This window comes from Teleopsis dalmanni, chromosome 1 (genome assembly GCF_002237135.1).
Source record: "Teleopsis dalmanni isolate 2A chromosome 1, ASM223713v2, whole genome shotgun sequence".
Classification (NCBI taxonomy): Eukaryota; Metazoa; Arthropoda; class Insecta; order Diptera; family Diopsidae; genus Teleopsis; species Teleopsis dalmanni.
Genome location: NC_051846.1, coordinates 43,436,818 through 43,457,544, shown reverse-complemented (window position 1 = coordinate 43,457,544; position 20,727 = coordinate 43,436,818). Strand labels below are relative to the sequence as shown.

Sequence of the window (20,727 nt, the reverse complement as noted above, 5' to 3'; positions counted from 1 at the left end):
ATTAAAATATTAATAATATTATATGTAGTATTAAAATAAACAAAAAACTTATTTTTAATATTTTATTTAAACAAAATTAATAACACTACTAAAAAAAATATAAATAAATAAATAAAAGTTAAATAAATAAATAAAAGAAAATATGCTTCAAAGAAATATTGTAAAAATAGTTGCATAAAAAATTTCTAGAGAAATCGTCTGTATAAATTTTATATTTTAATCATTTTCTTTTTCAATATGATGGATATAGAAGAAAATAAAAAAAAATGTACAAAAATATTTTGCAGAAAATGTTAGTATAAATATTTCCAATGTTAAAAAGTGCTAGGTAACTGCTCGAATAAAAGAGGGATAAAAATTAAAAGAAAATTGAAACAGAAATAGAAAATATGAATCGTCAACCTAATTTACTAAGGAAAGCACAATAATTACACCAGACATTGAGAATGCTTTCATACAAAGTGGATTTATTTATAAATATTTTTGTTTCATTTATAATGAAATGGAAAAATAAAATTCAAACCCTCTAATCCGAAGTTAACCATTTCAATCCACTGACGCCTGACTGAGTTAATTCAAAACATTATTAAAATATATAAATTATAATAAACAACTTACAAATTGTTAGCTAGCAGCACTAAAAACGCAAAATTAGAGGAAAGAAAATTGTGTATAATAAAAGTGCTAGTTTATATCACAAAAAATCAAAAAACTTGTTTTGTGATTTGATCAAAGCTATTTAATTTTAAGTAATATTTTTTTTTTTTTAAATCAAGAAGTTTTACTCAAATCACAAAGCTTTCGTTTAAATATTTGCAATGTTAATATTAGATACAAGTTTTATCACCAAAACGTATTCCTATTTAAAGCTGTAAACTAAAAAGAGCACCTAGGAAAGATAAAGTCTATTGTTTAAATATAGATAATCTATTATACTATAAGTCAGTAGTGACAAATCGCAAATATAGCGTACTAAGCGGTCATTAAATAATGAACAATTTAAATAATTTTTTTTTATTAATTTAAACGTAACCGCAATTGCTATTATCATCATAATTATTTTTTGATTTAAAAGCTTTTAAAAGGTGAAGAGTATAGAGATGGAGAAGTAAGTAAAGTAAACATCGCGTGCTTTTATTTGCAATGACGCGTTGCTCTTAACTCGTTAATTTGCAGTTTCTCTACGGTTTTCAGTAAGAATTGACAATCCTCAGAACGACGGATCGCTAAAGTATTAAGTGAGTTTGTGACTTCAATGATTTCAGTTGTGATTAACTAAAAAATAATAATATTAAAAAATTTTCCAATTATTGAATTTTGAAAATTTGTTATTTAAAGCATCACAGCTCAGATGAAAAATAAATAATATTTATTAAATAATAAAAAGTAAGATAACTGTAATATGTAATAATATATTTATTATTACCAGTTTTATTAACAAAATTAATAATAACAGTATTATTAAAATATAAATGATGAAAATCATTTAGATTAAAAATTAAAAAAAATTTTAAATTCATAAAAGTGTAATACTAGTATATAAAATTTATTATTACTAGTTAATATTCTGTTGTGTATAAATAAATAAATGTATATGAAATGAATAAAATACCTATATTGAAAAAATTGATAATGGCATTTCAAAAATTAAAACAAAATTTAAAGTAATCGACTTTGAACATTTAAAACTTTTAAATGAAATAAAAATTCCAATTTTTATTCCTTTTTTTTTTTTTTGAAATACAAAAGGATAAGTTTTTGCTGCGGTTTTCCTATAGAATAAAACCAAAACTATGCACTAGGGTGTAAAAAGGACCTTTGAAAACATAATTTATTCTGTGAACTTATTTCCATGGGAAAAATATGGAAAAATAGTGCTTGATTAAGTTCAGATGCTACCAATGGTTTATGACTTCGTTGATTTCTCCTTTATTTCTTTTTAGATTTTTTTTTAACTTTAAAGTAAAAAATTGGAGTGCTCCAAAAAACGGATGAAAACCATAAAATTGGATAAGAAAAGTTTTACTTTTGTTAAAACAAAATATATACCAAATACATTTTATTAAATATTTTTAAAGAGTAAATTTCTTACATAAACAAAAAAAAAATAAAAAATATTAAAAACAAATCGAAAATAAAAAAAATCCATCGAAAAATATTAATATAAATAAATTACCATATTGAGAAAAATTATTTCTTTGTAAATGTTTTAAAAGTTAACGATTTATTTAAAAAAAATTAATATAAATCTGTTATTTACTCCTAAAGAAAAAGTAATTTCAAATTCTATATATAATATAAAATTATATCAAATTAATTGTACCTACACCGACGAATATACGGTTCACAAAGATATGATTCCTGCGCCCGACCCCGATCCCTGTTCAGTTTTGAAACCATCAGTATATCAGACCACATCGTTGATAGTGGTATTGTTTTTATTATCTTTTTATCTCTTTCTGTCTGGTATATGTATTTAACTGAAAGTTGGTTTAAATAGTTAAATATATGATCTACTTTACAGTTGAGAGAAGGAATTTGAAGTACTTATCAATATCAGATTCGTAACACTTCAAACGATTTACGAAATATTGAAGTTAGTCAAATTTTTTGTGATGCAGCGGCACTATTACAAAATTATAATAATAATATTATAAGTATTTAATTTTATAATATATAGTATAAACAGAATTTTTGTTGTTGTAGTTAAATACTTTTTGAAACCTCTCTATTAATTAATTAACAAATTAACAAATCTTTAAAATTGTCAATATTAATCATTTTTAGTTGAAAGTGACGCGTCTTATAACGAAAAAAAATTATTTAAAAGGTACAAGGGTTGAAATAGAAATGAAAAGATAACAACAAAAATTTTTAGTTAATTTATTGAAGTTAGGCTGACCAACTCGAAACAGCGTTGTATGGTTAGTCAAATTCAAGCCACATTCCTTAACTAAAAATAAAAATGATAATGAGGTAATAGTGATGAAATTTTTAAACTCAATTTTTAAATTTTTAATCAATTGAATTCTTGGGCTGACCGGAAACATCTATGGGTTTGTTTGTTGTATATAATTTTTTCTTTTTCATTCGAAGTAGATCTCTTGTCATAGGGCAAAAATAATTTTTAATTAGAAAAAGATACTATATTGATTTTGTTTTGAATATTTAGCTTCAAATAATAAATATTAATGTTAACAATATTTATAACATATTTTTATAACATCAGCATTTGAAGTTGAAGTGGTAAAATAAATAAATTAAACGAAGTACTTATTTTAATTAGAATTGCTTTAAAAATTCTTAAAATATTTATTTAATACAACTTAATTTCAACTCTAAGTACAATTTTTGTATAATACGTGTTTATGCAAAAGCTTTAAATTAATGTAAAAATAATTCAGACTTATCCAGTTGAAGTATAATTTACATTTTATAGTAAGGAAAACTATCTGAAGTTTTACTTGTGTGTGAAATTTTATTTTTTTTTTCTTATTTTAAACTTTCCTGAAATTAATTCGTGTGCATCTTTGGGTTTATGCATTTTTTAAGTAATACGAAAAGCTGTAAAATTTTGTTTGTTATTATTTCATTATTAAAATTTATTTTAATTAAATCTGCCAAACTCTTTTCATCCTTTGTATTATATTAAAATAGTGTGTATAAATTATATTTTAATATAAAATTATTTTAAAATGGTTAGATAAAGTTCCAAAATTAAACGCAAGGCTAATACTCTCAAGGGTTTGACGATTTTAATATGCCTGATATTAGTATTTAATGTATTATTTTTAAATAAATAAATGTGCATTTTAATATATTAGAAATTAATAATTATGCATAGTCAAAAACATTGATTGATTGAACAACTGATTTGCAAGGTTTGCATATTATTAAAAGTTAAATAAATAAGATAATTAATAAAGTAGTAATAAAATTGAGTTAATTGCAACAAACAAGTTATATTAAAAATGTTAAATTTCATATTATATACAATTAATATGCTTATATATGTATGTATAGGTTTTTTTTTAAATTGTGGATAACATCAGTATATACAAATCTTATATACCAGTTTTGTATTCTTGAAAATTCATAAATCATGAAATCAAAACAGTAATAAATTAACAAATTTTATATATTTGTTACTAATTCAAATCTTTCATTTCTCTATTTTTAAAATTGTGAATCACATATATTATAAACAAATAAAAATAGAGTAATTATAAATTTAACGGTTGATAATTATTTATTTTTTTATTGACTGTCTTTTATAATAAATAATATATTTTGTTCATGTAACAACGGGAGAAGCAAAACTTATTAATATTCTTTTTTATATATGTATGTCTATACATGTGATCATATATATAAATAAATAAATAAATATACAAATTATAATTAGGCAGTAAATGGAAGTGATTGTATTTGTAGCTGTATTTGACAGCTTGTTAATATTTATTTTTTGCTTAATTTAAATTTATTATTATTATATTTGTAACTGCTAATTGCATGCAATTGTTAAATTCAATTATTTAGTTAATATGCGAATTAATGTATATTAGAAAAGTAAATTGTAAATATTAGAAAATGAATACTTAAAATTAATTATTATTTAAATTTTTGAAATTTTGTTTTTAATTTTTATTGGTGAAAGTCAGTACCGGTCTGACATAGTTTCGATTTGCAAAGTTATTTTTTTAATTAACACCTGCGGCTATTGTTTTGAACATGTTTAACAAATTTTAACATTTGAAAAATATTTGACTTTGTATATATATATTTTTAATAATATAAATATTATTAGAAACATTTTATGAACTGTTAATTAACCTTCCTAATAAAGATATCACTCAAACTTCGAAAAATTTGCAAAATGTATAAGAGAATTCACTATATAAAATGAAAATAATATTAATTTATCTTATAATAATATTATAACCATTGTTTTGTAAAACTTACTAATAGTGAATTTTCAATATATTCTATTTATTAATAAATTGAACTAAAACTGGCGTAATAACTTATTTTGGAAATAAAAAAAATTTATTTCTATTCCAGAGGATTTTTATATATTATGATAATATTATTATCTATTCTTATGTATAATCAAAAGTTTACCGCTAAATATTCATAATTTGTGGTCTTTGGAAACCTCTATAGCTATTATCGTTCGTTTATAATTATTGTATTGTAAGTTTTAGGTATTGAATCTTATTATATTTGAGTGCTAACAAATATAATCGAACCCTCGCGAAGTTTACTTAATTTACATTTTTAATCTTCGCGTTTTATGAGTTTCTGTTGTTTATTCTTAATTAGCAATGGCACTTGTGCTGTTTGTAAAACTAACGCTTAAACCACAGCTATACCTATTTACTTAACTATTATAAATTGTTGATTGTTTTTAAAATTTAAATATAATCGAAAGTAAATACCTTATTAAATAAAAAAGTAAATATAAAAATTTAACTTTGGTTTATAAAATTCTTACAGTTATTAATTTATTATGTTTAAATTTAAATAATATATAATGCCTCTACAAAGAAAGAATATTGAAATTTAATAATTAAAAATGAAAATATGAATAATTAATTTAATTATTTTACAGCTGATTTATGATTTCATTCTAATAAACTAAAGCAAGTAAATTTGTTAATGAATTTTCATAGTATATTAATAAAACTTCAAGTTCGTACGTATAAGTCAATTACGGCTTTGGGTCAATTGGCTAATGAACACTGACTCTGAGCTCTAAATTTGACAGGGCACGAGTTCAACTTTTGGTACTTGCAGTCTTAAAAAATAATTCTAGGACCACTGATGATGTGTAATTTGACAATACTCTAAACAGCTGTGTGGTCAGTCAAAAATTAAATTTATTAATAATATAATAAAATTTTGTTATAATTTAAAATTGTTCGAAATACCTTTCCATTGAAAACAATAGTTCATATTAAGAATTTAGTTTCTTATTTCAGAACAGACGTTAAAAATCAATTTAATTTAAATTTAATACTCGAAACACCTGTATGGTCAGCCAAAAATTCAATTAATTAAAATTATATAACAAATAAAATTTTTGTTGTTGTAGTTCACTACTGTTCGAAAAACCGCTTTATTTAAATTTTATGTAATTATAAATTTACTAAAACAAAATTATATCAAAATAATATTAAACATTTTACGCTTTATAAAATATTCAATAGCAACTAAAAGAACTTTCTATATCTTATTTGGTAAAAATGTCTTAAAATTGCAACAAAAGTTATAGTTCCATAAGGAGTTCAAGTTATATAAAAAAATTTTTACAACTTTATTTTATTGTAGAGGAAAGTTGTGACGGATTTTATAGTAAAATCTAAAATCAATTGTTTAATATATGTACATAAGTAATATTTTCCATTATCGTCGAAGGCGCAAAATTCATAATTTATCCTTATACACAAATAATGTGAATAAACAGAAGGATTTCAAATTCACTGCCAACAACTGGAAAATGCATTAAGCTTAAGTGTGTTGCAGGATAATGTGAAATATATTGAGGAACAGACAGCACAAATGTGGTGCATACTTTTGAAACCACCATGGCTCATAGCACAGCACAGCACAACACAGCACAGCGCAGCACAACACAGCAAGAACTAAAGTACACTTAAGATATAAAACTATTGTGGTTTTTTATTTTTATATACATTTTATTATACTTTGCAGTTATCAAAAATAGAAAAAAAAATTGTAGTAACATCTTGACTTTTGCTTTCGAGCACACAGGAAAATTTTATGCACTTTTATGATATGAAAGAAGTATTAAGGCTTTTTATTCGTTTTATACGTTCAGCATATAATTTGAACAGAACTTTGTTAATCTGCTGCAGATGTCTCCAGCAGTAATTTTGCAGAACAAAGTTTATCAAAGAATTAGGCAGAAAAGTTTAGTGCATGTTTTTTCTTATTTTATAAGAATAAAAATAAAAAATAATTTTCATAATCTTTAATTTAGCACAAGGTTTGCAAAATAATTCAAGCATTACGACAAACTAACCTTCAGACTTATTTTAATTGTATAGTCTGTATTTTATATTTTCATATTCAATTCTAATTCAGTTAGAAAAGTACTAAGTACTAAACTGACGCCAAACAATAATTGTTTTGCATTATCTATTTACATACATTTGATATATATCAGATAGCATGCACACTTTTTTAATATTTGTTTTTCCCTCAACAGATTAATTTGTGGCAATAATAAACATCATCACCATCACTACACATCCACAAAGGAGAAGTACACAACGCCAGTGGGTGTCGAGTCAGATTGTATCAAAAATTTAACTGCCGGTATATGTAAATCACAACACCAGCAGCAACAACAACTGCAACGCCGACATCATCATCATTTTCTTGATAGTCATTATCAATTACGCGAAGCTGATGATTACTACGACAATTTGAAACGTTTAGATGCACTGACATTGGGACTAGCAGAGCAATTGCAACCTTGGCATAACGATAAAAGTGACTTGGAAAGTTTGAATTCCGATTATTTCAAAAACTCTTTACATCAAAGTCATGAATTGAAACAACAATTAGATTTGGAAGCACTAGAACAGGCTGTTAATTTATTGGTTAATGAGAAACCGCGTATTTACCAATCTAGAAGACAGCAACGAACACAAACTGAACGGTATTGTGCATCTCAACAAAAACTACAGCACACTGCACAATCTACGAGTATTGAGTCTTGTCCAGAAAATAGTCCAAGCAGCGTATTTCCAGAGACTACAACTAGCAATTCTGATGATCAAACTGACAGTTTATCGCTCTCTGAACAAGAATACGATCTAACAAAAATTGAAGAAATTTTCCAACGTACGCAGCGGGAAGGCGATGAGGAATGTTATGAACTTATTAGTCTTACCACAACTACACGTACACGATTTGAAAGCACAGAAGATGAATTAGGTGATGATGATGAATTGCCTGAATCAACTGAAGAGCATAATATATTAAACGATAATGCAAATGATAAAATTGGCATTGGTAACACAGAAATTAATATAGAACACACATATGGTTTAAATGGAAATGTTGAAAAACTTATAGCGTACGATACGGTTTATTTATCATCCGAAGAAAGTTCTGAAGGTACTCTTATTGAGGATAATAGTGAATCATTTAAGACAGCAGAAACTGAGCAAAATACAGATTTTGATTCCGACGTAGAAACATCAACATTAGTGCATATATCCATAGAAGATACCATTTATGAGCCAAAAGCTAAACAGGCTAAACGGGAACAAATTGCTTTGAAGGAACAAGACACTTTCAATGCAGCACAGCAAACGAAGGAAGCCTTAGCAGATGTAGTTGAAGCATTAAATACAAAAATCGAAATATTAACACAAAGTGGCAATGGAGCAGCTGTAAGCGCTACAATACCACATAAATACACACAAATATTAAAAGTAGAGCACACTCCTACTGTAATACCAGTACCAGTACCAGTACCAATACCAATATCAACAACTGCTATTGGTGTCACATCAAGTGTGGCAATTAAACCAAAAATTCTAACAGTTGTGGAAAAACGTAAATTAAAACGATTTGCAGATAGCATTTATACCACAAGTGTCAGTGAAAACTCATCACAAAACGATCTGTTAGAGCATCTGACAAAAATCACCAACGACAATCCATTTCTACAGCTGCGTAAACAAGCGGTCGATACGCTCTATACATATCGCGGCAATGCGATAGATAATCAGTATCACAGTTTACCGGATATACATATTGGACAGAGTTTAAGTGTTTCTGAAACAATTGACGCAAAGTTAAGATCTTCTTATGATGATGCTGAAGTTGCAAATATAAAAGAAGAAAAAAATACTACAAATACACTTTATAAAAATCAACAGAACTTAAACACAAAACCAAAAACTCAATTCATTACCACAGAACAAATATACGATTCCATTAAGAGATTTGGTCGTGCACATCAGAAAGCAAGAAAGAAGGAGTATCAGGAGTTCAATGCAGAAGATACTAAAGAAAAGCTGAACGAAGCATATGAAACTGTTAAAAAATTAAATACGCTAACACGTGAAAACTCAATTGAAATTGGTGAAGTAGCTCACATTAATGAGAACGCATTACAAGTAGAACATAAGACAACGACAACGACGACGACGACGACTGCAGAAGAAGTTGCTCCACAGGAACAAGTATGTGGTGCTATTAATATCGAAAGTACTAAAGTTGATAATTTAGTTGAAACAAATTGCTTAGAAAGCAAACTTAACGAATACACAGTTGCAGACAATAGTAAGACAGAAAACAGCAAAGTTGAAGATTACAGACTGTTTGTCTTAGACAACGATACAGTTGATTCCCAACCAGAGGAACAGTACGAGCAGCCAAAAGAAGCACCCAACATTGAGCTTGCTAATTTTAGCAAACAAATCGAGCTACGTGCAAAGGAAATAAAAGAAAGTGGTCGACGTATAAGAGTTAAACATTTACCCATTGATAGTAACAAACAAAAACCGCAAACAAAATTAGTTGCTTACCCACTTACAGAGCAAAATCCAATTACACATAAAGAAACTTGTACGTCCAATCAATTTCGCATTATAGTAACAGATACTCAAAACAACATCATTGAAGAAGATTCCATTGAAAACCAGAAAAGTGTTAGTGAAATTGAATTGAAACCAACATTTCATGAGCTACCAGCAAAACAGAATTTAACAACAATAGCTACAACGAAAAAATCAACTATTGAAAGTAATAAAAACGAGAAACCTATCATACAAATTACAAGTCTGACCAAAGATAGATTAGGTTCTTGCAATAGCAACAATAGAATACCTACCCTGAAGCGTGTACCGTCAAAACCGAAACGACAGCTATTACAAGTACATCAGCACTGTTGTCAGTTACAGTATAAATGCCAAAATAAACATAATAAATCTAGCAACAATTGTACTGGCAACAGTAGTATAAATAAAAATCATAGCAATTGCACTTTATCTCCAAAATCCAAGGAACGTCGTGTTTTAAGTACGCAGATTTACAAAGCACGTCCCATTAAAGTACTGGCAACGAGTGATTCTTTACGACGCACGGCCAGCAAAAGAATGTCGCGTCCACAGATTTTGCATGTCGTTGATAATAAACGCAGAGCTGACAATGTAGCAAACAATGAAAATAATCATGTAGAAGCTGAGTATTTACGTAAAGTAGATTCAATGCGTTGCTACTGGTCCAAACTAGCAAAGGATGAACAACAGCAACTGCAAGAACAACAGCAATTACAGGAACAACAACAATTGCAAGAACAACAGCAACAGCTAAATGAAACGCAAAATCGATTGTTGAAACAAGAGCATGCAGAGGATGTCCAACGAAAAAGTAATGACATTGATAAAAAAGAGCAGCAGCAAAGAAATTTTATTTTAGGCTCATTTTTACCAAAAAATTCCATAATTTCAACGCAAACTTCCTCTCGAAATTCAGTTCAAAATCCAACTACAGTCACAGAAACAATAAATCATGCACAAGATTTTTGCAGCTTTATGCCGTCCATAGAAATAGTCGAGTTGGATGGTGAGAATGGCGCAAAGAAAGCTACCATAGTGAGTGCAGTGCCGCCAAATTCCAATGCTGACATACTTACAAATGACGCCAGCGAGCCGCAATTCGACCACATACGGTATAAAGTACTCAAGCCAAAACAACTTATACGCAACAATATTTTGGCACGTAACAAAAAGGAAGCGCAATTCGATGGACTTATACAGTATCTGCAGGAATATAGTTTCCAAGAATTACTCTCTAATAATAACGTCGTCATTGTGGAGCCTGTGCGCACTAAAATCGAAGCACCAATGATGACAATTGCAACAAATTGCACAAATCCAACCAAATCAGGCCAGAATGCACATAGCACCACAAATCTATTAAACGATAATAAGAGTGGTGAGCAGAAAGAACAAACAACAGCAGTGGTAACCACAACAAAACAAGGTCACGCCAGTGCTGGTATTAAGAGACATTTTTTCTATCAACCTGTACGTGTCAATCGTGAACTTTATGAAGAGGAATTACCAAATCCGGATACAGTACGTAATGTACGTAAATTTTTTGAAGAAAATATATTACCAACACCCGGTCAAGGCATTGTTGTACGTAGTGCAGTGCAGCAAAAGGAGAATAAAGCAGCTGCATTGTACACACAGCAACAAAGTCCCAAATCACGGCGTGCACGCAAATATCGTTATCTTACCATAGACACTTCATACGGGCATGAAGCACAACAAACCCCATTTCAGGTAGTTCCATTGCAAGAAACTCCATTGCAAGAGATAAATTCACAAACGCGCAAGTGGGACACAGCTAGTTTATCTAGCGGCATCTCCAGCGGTGATTTATCATCGCCTTGTGAGTGTAATGATGTGGATGTAAATAGTGCGGAACATGTACTAATAGCAAAAGACCATCAAATGAACGATACGCAAGGTGTGCATGTACAGGATGTAGTCAGACGTCATAATAAAAATAATAATAATTGCAGTAGAAGTGAAGTTAATCCAACTGCTGGCAATAAGAGTGCAAATAGCACAACTACGCCAAAACGACGTGTGCGCCCACGTAGCGCGTTTATTAATGGACCATTAGCAGACTCAAGTTATTATCGAGATATTTATGAATATCACATTAGCCAACAGCATTGCGGACATGATGTGCAAATTGGCTCCGATGCTGACTTTGATACAAATGCTGCTGATGAAGAAAACTTACTAGCTGATGAAGATGTTGACGAAGACAATGAATTGCGAGCATCATACTATGTCAGCAATGTAAGTAGATAATATTTTATAGAAAAGCATGAAATTGATGAAATTGTAGCATATAAAAATTGATAAGGTAACATTTTACGCACAAAGTGGTTTATTATGTCGTAAGTGGTGTAATAAAATAGTTATGAGTAACATTACTTAGCAGAATGACTCAATTAGGTCTATTTTATGTCAGGCGTAAAATTGCTTACGTGTGCTGCTTAAGTGTTCAGGGTGTTGATACAAAATAAAAGAATTTATTAAAAGGTTTGGAAAAGGAACATATTATAGTGAGAAGGCGTTGAAATATAAATAGTGTATGGGTATTATGGTTTTCCAATAGTAAAATCGGTTCTTCATTTGGTGAAACTATCTGAGTGAGTGCAAAAAATTTGTTGGTGTGGTATCTCAATTTAGCAAAAAAAAGAAACAGAAGATTTACATAACAATCAGGGATGTATCTGTTTATTTTACTATTCTTCTTATGTGAAAAATACTATTCAACGTGTAGGCCACATATCTACTCGTCAATATAAATAAATTTCGTAATACAAATGAGTTTTCTAATGTTTTTGTGACTATTCAATTGTCTTTATTATCACACAATTTTAATTCCATCATTTTGTTGTTTCATTTTGTTTATCAAATTGTTTAATTGAAAAGTACATATCACCAGAGAAGATATTCAATGCCTCCCATTTTTATCTGATTTCAAATCGATCTATTTGTTTGTTTAGGAATTGTTTATTTGCTTACCTTTTCTCAGCAGCAGAGACGATTTTCGATTTGAAACGGAAGGTTACCGTCATCGGAGTTGATTCTTTTAACGGAGGATTAGATCTACAAAAGCCAAGGTGTTTGATTTTTTTTGACCATTCAAATGTCTTCATTTTCGTATTGTTTACGAATTGTTTAATTAGGAAGTTCAAATCATCAATAGAGATGATATTCGATATGCGACTGCGTTCTTGCAAGTATAACAGGTTCTTCGCTCTATTGATCTTAGTTTTTTTGACAACCAATATTTGATTTTGTATTATTCCAACTTTAACATTTCGAACTATTTTTGCCGAAGAAGTGATTTCGATTTCTTCAACAATAGCAAACTACCGCTGATTTTGTTATAAAGCTTTATATATGGAAGATTTATTCATATTGATTTATTGGAAGATTCTAACAATCTACACATTATGAATTTCAATACGTAGAATATCTTACAAAATATACTAAAAAACAAATATTTTCAAATACTAATGAACAATAAAACAAATTATTATTAGGTAAAATAAACATTTAGTATTACCATCAGTTGGAAAATTATAACAGTTGGAATATGTTTTCACTTCAACTGGGCCATTTTATATATAGGTCATACTTAATCTATATTGTTAACAAAATGTTAAATAACATAAATATATACCTGCATAACGTAACAAAAAATTATTTTAAAATAAAAACTTTAAATTTATTTTATTGTAAATTACAAGTTGGACATAAAATAGTTGCAGTTTACTGAATTCATACGCAGACATTTTGCATAAAAACATTTCTGAAATTTATCATTTTTTTTCACACCACAGGACGTTTTAAAGAAAATACGAGAATGTGGTTCCTCGGTAACATATTACGGCGGACGTGTACTACAATGTAATTCACCGGAGCTACTATGCACAAGCAACAACACACAATATGCTAACAGTAGTTCCTCACAAAGTGGTACGATGACGCTAACAAGAGCTCGAGCAAAACAAATTGAAACATGTAGTGCCTGTCAACCAAATCAGTGTCCACACAGCAAACAGCAACTGCAACAGAAATTACCAAAACCACATGACCAACCCAAGTATCAGCCAACGCAACAGCAGGCACATCAGAAACAGCAGCTGGAGCAGCAAAATAGGAAAACTGACGAATCCAAAAATAAAATGGAAGAAAGTAATAACAGCACTAACACATATTCCGGTAAGTGTGGTGCAAGAAAAGTTTATATCTAGTAACCAAACATTATTAAAAGTTTTCGACTTTAATATTAATATGAACTTTTTTCATTTCTTTTAATTTTTCACAAACCAAAGGTATTAAATTTAAGCTCGTAAAATCAAATAGCTGCAGTAGTCGACTGGAATTGGCTGGGGCTCTTGATATTGAGGAAGTTGACACAGGCATAGAAGTTGTGCGAAAAATGGTAAATCATTTTGAGAGTAACAAGAAAAATGGCCACAACATCGATGAACCTTTGACGATAAACAACCAAGCTACGTTACCTACTCCGGAGGGTAATTGGAACGACAACAACGGTAGTGCGTATAATGCCAACAAGAATGCACAGTCTAACAATATTAAGCAAGTGACGGTAAATAATCATATCAATGTGCCAGTGGTGCGGACGGAAAATGTGATGTCAAAACAACCTGAAAGTATGCAGCAAAATAATGAAATTAAAAGCAGCACTGAAACTTTAAATCATAAAGATTTAGATAAAAAGGAAATGGATATTGCACATATACAGAGAATATTTGAGAGCACAGCATATGATGACCGTTCAACCACGAATGGCCAAGAAAAATCTACCAACAGCAATAGTAATGGTAATGGTGTTGCCCATACTGAAACGATAAAAATTTGCCGTAATAAAAATGTCGACTTAGCATTTACAATGGCAAAGAACCAACAACAGCAGCAGCAACAACAACAAACACAACAACCGAAAACCACACAAAATGCCAGTATCAATAAAACCAAAGACACATCGAAAATCCTCACACAAAATTCTTTTAATAATGTTAGCAATCAGACCGAGAACACGCCCAAATTTACTGCATATAACGACGTAAGTGTAGTGAAAAGTGTGACAAAAACTTTTGAAACCAATTTGCCATTGAGCAGTGATAATCATGATGATACGAGCAAAATTTTTGACATGACCTCGGAAAAACCCATAGGAATTGTAAAAGCTGAACAACATAAAATAAACACTACCAACAATTCGGCAACAGCAGCCGGTACACCGACATCACCAACACAAATAATTGTGCCAGTGCAAATACATCGCAGCGATATTTACCAACAGGATGAAAAGGCAAATTCAAATTTAAACTTAAATGCAACAACAACAAATACAACAAATACAACAAATTTAACAACTACGTCCATTTTAGATAAAACCGTAGTACGGCATTACGTTGCCAATGACAAAAGTCTCTTTGAAAAGCGCAAATATGACGACATCGAATTTGAAGAGTTCGAAGTTTATGATCCAACGAAAGATTTTGAAAAGTTAATTGAAAGTGTCGAGCAGGAGATCAATAATGAGGATAACAACACAGAAATGGATAAGCAATAATAGAAAATGATGATAAAGCATTAAAGCAAATATACCAGAAACAAAAGTAACTATTGTGACAAATAAAATTAGCAAGTGTCAGTGATTTATCTTCCCAAATGTAAATTGGCATACTGTTATGAAAATGGAGCATGAACAATCTTGTAGATGTGATGTCAGTAAAATTGATTACTACAATAGTAGAAATGATATATTGTTAACAAAATACAGCAATGAATTTGCACGCTAGAATTAGTGTAGTCTATATCCAAAATTATGCTCAATAAATCATACGTAACCATAAAAATTCTAAGCATGGTGCAACGATTTGGTGTAGGGACATAATTTATAATACAAGTTTCCTTTATTTAATTTTAATATATTATAAAATAAATGATTCATACATATATATAAGAATTATAGTATAATTTATATACTCAAACTTGTTAAATTATATATAAATATATACCATATATATTTATGCTCAAAAATAAAATACAATTGCGTGACCGTAAGCTCAAGAATTAAGAATTGAAAGAAAGTCGTAAATTTAGACTACAATATGGAAATTCTTTATTTCCTTAAACGAAGTATAACTAATAAAAAACATAAAATATTGCTTTAAGAACTAAAATATTTATATATATATATACATATATCTATGCAATGCCAAAAGTTGTCCAAAGTAAATATGTAATTAAGTTAAAAATGTTTACCAATAAAAGTTCTGAAAAAAATGTAATGAAAATAATTAATTTAAGGATTTACTTAAACCAGTGACATGTGGCTTAATTATTTTTCGAGTTCAACCACAATCCACAATCCAAACCGGGTTTTTTGTCGGCATATGTAGGTACTACATTATCGATTGTTTTCTTGTTTGTAAATAGTTTGCAACTGGCAATGCAGTGGCATTAGAGCATTATGCTGATAAATTAATTGTCATTGGCAAAACAATAAGAAGAATAAAGGATGATTACTTTAGTACGTAAAGAAATGGGAATTGTATTTACGCAAAAAGTAGCTTAAAATATTATATTTTGACATGCAATGAAATGCAATACAAATTGTTAGTCTTACCTGAGGGTATAATCCCTTCAAGGGATTTGTCGGAGCAGTAATTTCGCCCGTTTATGTAGCATGAGTTCTGGAAAGAAAAAAAAGTATTTTCTGTTATATTTATGATTTACAAATAATTATTCGTAATTTAATTTTCAGTAGATTAGTAACGAAAGGTTTTTGATAAGAAAAAAATTTTGCAATATGTAAGAAACTTCATTTAAAGTTCATGAATTTAAAATTAAACCGTTAAATATAATGTTCTTTGCGATTTTTGATAAATCCGGAAAAACTGTTCACTGAAACTTTTAAACACAAGTGACAGTCACAATTATCCAACAGTCAACAACCTAAAAACACATCGAAACCTAATAAACACAGACAGTTACGAAGACATCAGTTCCATCATTTCATAAAGCCCCCGTATTCAGTTATACTTAGTGTATTTAAAACTGTTCACAAGTAAAATAGAGTCAAGGTGATGAAGCACCAAAACAGGTACACACGCATACATACCATCAACGTTATGTTATTTATAAATTAAATTTACTGATTTGAATTCATAACAATTATAAAGAAAATTTCTTAATTTATACTTAACTTAATTTAAATCATGTATTAATATAAACCAAAGTTTAAGTGCCAGCAACAGCACCAAAAAATCGAAAATACATAAAAATTAAGAAGCAGGAAGTACAAGTTTCTTCCATTAATTAGAAAACACTTTTGATTTCACTTTCCATGAAATCATGTTAAGAGTATTAAGCATTTTGCAACTAACTGAACACAATGCTGAATGCCAGACTCACTCCTAAGCATATGGCTTAAGTCTAGATCTATATAAATCTGGACAGTGGCACATTATATGTTTCGGGCTGCAATGAACATATTTTACAGGAGTTGAGATATGAATGCCACGTCTGTGTCCATGTTGTTATCCATAATCTAGTAAGTTGTGAAAATATAATTTTAAATAATTCTAATTATCTAATTTTAATAATTATCCTGTTTCAAGGGACAAACTCTGATTTTTTAGAATTGAAGAATATCGTTTTTCACTTGGATATTGGAAGTATGATTAACCGAAAAATACTTTTAAAAAAATACTTTTACTTTTAAAGTATAAAAAAACGAATAGAGAAATTTCGTCTGATAGCAACATAAATTACAAAAAAGGGTTTAATCGAAAAAGCATTGGATCCGCTTTTTTCTAGCATATAAACTAGAGGTAACTTGAAACTACTACTTTGAACGAGAAATAATTTTTATATAAGCCTGTTTGAGAAAATATAAGCTTCATTCTTCTGGATGTACATATCTAGATAAAGAAAACTGGCTCTAAGGATGGCAACTAGTTGTGCTTGAAATATTGAAGTTTATTAGGACATGAGGGTATCAAGACATGGTATAATTCCGCTCATAACTCCACTGCATAGCACATTTATCCTTTGAATTATATATTATAAGACTACCTTACGAGATTGGATTCATATAGTTGAATTGATAGAAGGGCCAATATATCTGTTGAAACCCTCCAAATAAATATTTTTTATATTGAAAGTAATAGTTTTACATCCTGATATGTAAGGTCTATTAATTTAAAAAAGTTTTAAGGTCTTTGATTTATCTTACAATATTTTTTGATTTTAGATAGACTTTTTCACATGATGATACAAGCTAAATTAAAGCCAGATATGCTTGAATTTATAAAAACGTTCACTTTCAACTAATGTATGTTATTGGACTTCGATCGAATTTCTATTTAAGACACATATTAAAATCAATGTATGAGTACATCTGAATGTGATAATACAATGTTACTTATATATTCTATTTTCTTGTAGGAACATCGAAGTAATAGTATTAGAAAACAGCATAGAAGTGATTTATTATGTTTTATAGTGCTGTTATTTATGTGAAATATGTGCATTAATAAATTGTTTAAATGCAAAGCAGTGCAGAATTATTATTAAAAATTCTAATGACAAAACCGCCATAACAAGCAAGTGGGTCTCGTTCAAATAAGTCAATTAAACAACATAATCCTCACATGAGGCCGCACTGAGAGCAATTAAATCCAAAATGGTTAAATCCAAGATTGTATTAAAATGTTGCACCTAACTGATAAGCATCATACGTAACAAGGTCTCTCTTTGCTTGGTTCCTGGATATAACAATATTGAAGAGAATGAACTAACAAATGAGGTGGTCAGAAGAGGTTTTGAACTGCATACAAGAGAGGCTGACCTATCAATAAAAATACCGATATGTAAACTGTTTAAGATAATAGAAGATATTACCAATACGGTGACTAACTTATTTATGAGCTAACCGCAAAGACTGTGAGGTCGCTAGAACCTTATGGCCTGATTTCGACAAAAATAAAACGAAAAGTTTTAGGCTTCAGCAAACCTGCAGTTCGTATACTTAATACAGTACTAACGGGGCACTGTGCCATTTCGCCTATGTTTCAAAAGTGGCGAGTTCCAACAAGTGGATTATACAGTAGTTTCCAAGATGAAGAGAAGGTAGAATCTATCAACCACTACCTGTGTCTCTGCCCAGGACTGCAGAAAAGACGACTTCATTGTGTTGAGGATCGCTTTCTCAGTGACTTGGTAGAAATAACGATAGCAAACTTATCGGATCTCTTCAAATTCATCTGGAAAACTAAATGGTTTAGCAATGATAACAAAGGTTAGCAACTCGCTTTTCCCGGCATAATTTTTGGGGACATCACAATGGATAATATATGTCTCCGAGTGGAAATGCTGACAACTGTCAGCACGCATCTTCTGAACCTAACCTAACCTACATGAGATGTAAGGAAGGAGGAAGGAGAATAGGGAAGGAAGGAAGGAGAATATGATCAACTCCACTAAGGTAGAGTTGTATGTAAGGAAGGAGCATATGATCAACTCCACTAAGGTAAATAATATCAAAAATATTAGAGCTTAAATATTTGAATAGCTTGTCATATAAACATATTTAGTCAGTTGTTACAAATGATTATGACTGAGATTTTTTTTGTTATTCTTTTTTTACTTTGGAAAAAATTTAGAAAGAAGTCTGCTTCCATACAAAATTTTTATTTCTTAGGTCCTAGAATTATATTCTCTATTCATGCCATTTGGTTAGGAAACTTGTATATATATCCATCATAGTAGGTATGTAGACACATAGAATAAAAAAAGTATAAGTGTGATAATAATTACAAAAAGAAAAAAAGAAAAAAGGAAACCATAGAAACTGAGTAGTATTTAAATTAGATTCTGACCAAACACCAGTGAAAGAAGAAACTTTTTATTTGAATTTGTTTAGAAATTTTTTTAAGCTATTCACCAAAAAATAGGCTAAAGCACTACTCGAAATACTCGTTACGGACGGAAGCTTCTAACTTTAAATGCTTGGCAACCATTACGGATCCATCAGCAAAAAAAAACTGGGAAGGCTTGTTATTTATTACCGTCTGTTTGCTGTATGTCTCCTTTACAAGGAGCAAAACAGTTGAAGGATACAAATTTGTTTTTAATTTTTTATTTAATGCATTTCTGAAAAAAGCATCTGAAGAGTTCAAGAAGAGCAATTTAAACTGCAAATTAAATATTTACTTAAAAATATTAAGAAATATTAGATGAATGAGTATACAAACTTTGAGTGAAAGAAATTTAAACAATCACAAAAAAAAAGAGAAAAAAATTAAATTAGAAACTTTTTTACTTTATTTTAGAAGAAATTTTTTATTTATCGTTTTATTGTTAAAAAACAACTGCTCTCATTTGCTTAAAAATAAACTTTCTGGTTTCTTTAAAAAAGTTTTAGTTAAAAACTTATTAATGAGCACAAGTTAAATCCTTTTTAAGTATTAAATCCTTTAAAGTGGATTTATATTTTTTAATACATTAAGCCGTGCAATTTAATAAATTTTTAATTTCTTTTAAAAACGTTATCGTTGACTGATGCTCACCACGCCTATTATGCCAGGTGAATAATATATAACCCAAGCCTTACTTTCACATACACAAATGTATCGAGGGACGAAAAGAAAATCCAATTAAATTTAAAAGCTCCCAAGCGAAATCAAATCAGATAAAAATGATAAAAAAATGTACACACATTCGTATGGTGATAAAAATTCTATATATATCCACAGAGGAAAGTAATGAAAGAGATATATGAAAGGATAATATGTAAATGTATATATGTATAAATTGTAAAGTTGTAAAATTGGTCTTGGCAGTGCAACATAACTCAATATCACTGAAAAATTTATTTCACCTGCCAATTTAACTCTATAGATTGCGGTAAAATTCGGGCTATTCGGGCATTCAATCAGCCGCGTAAATAAATCAAATGTGTGTGAAATACTTATTTTTATACGAACTGGAAAAATAAGTTTCAAGTATTAAATTTCATGTTAACAAGATGCTGAGATATTGTTTTGCTGAATGCGGTAAATTGTGGATTATAGGATGTAAAGGAAATCAATCAAGGACACAAATGACT

The 20,727-nt window shown here is 29.2% G+C and overlaps 1 protein-coding gene across 2 annotated transcripts in view; it reads right to left on the bottom strand.

Annotated features, from left to right (window-relative positions):
- The window catches only part of LOC119673379 (calcium uniporter protein, mitochondrial), a 151,703-nt gene that overhangs the window by 72,896 nt on the left and 58,080 nt on the right, over positions 1-20,727 (bottom strand). For both annotated transcript variants that reach the window (XM_038084643.1, XM_038084644.1), the window contains exon 2: positions 16,243-16,309. In XM_038084643.1, coding sequence (XP_037940571.1) covers positions 16,243-16,309 — 67 coding nt within the window. The remainder of the gene's footprint in view (positions 1-16,242; positions 16,310-20,727) is intronic.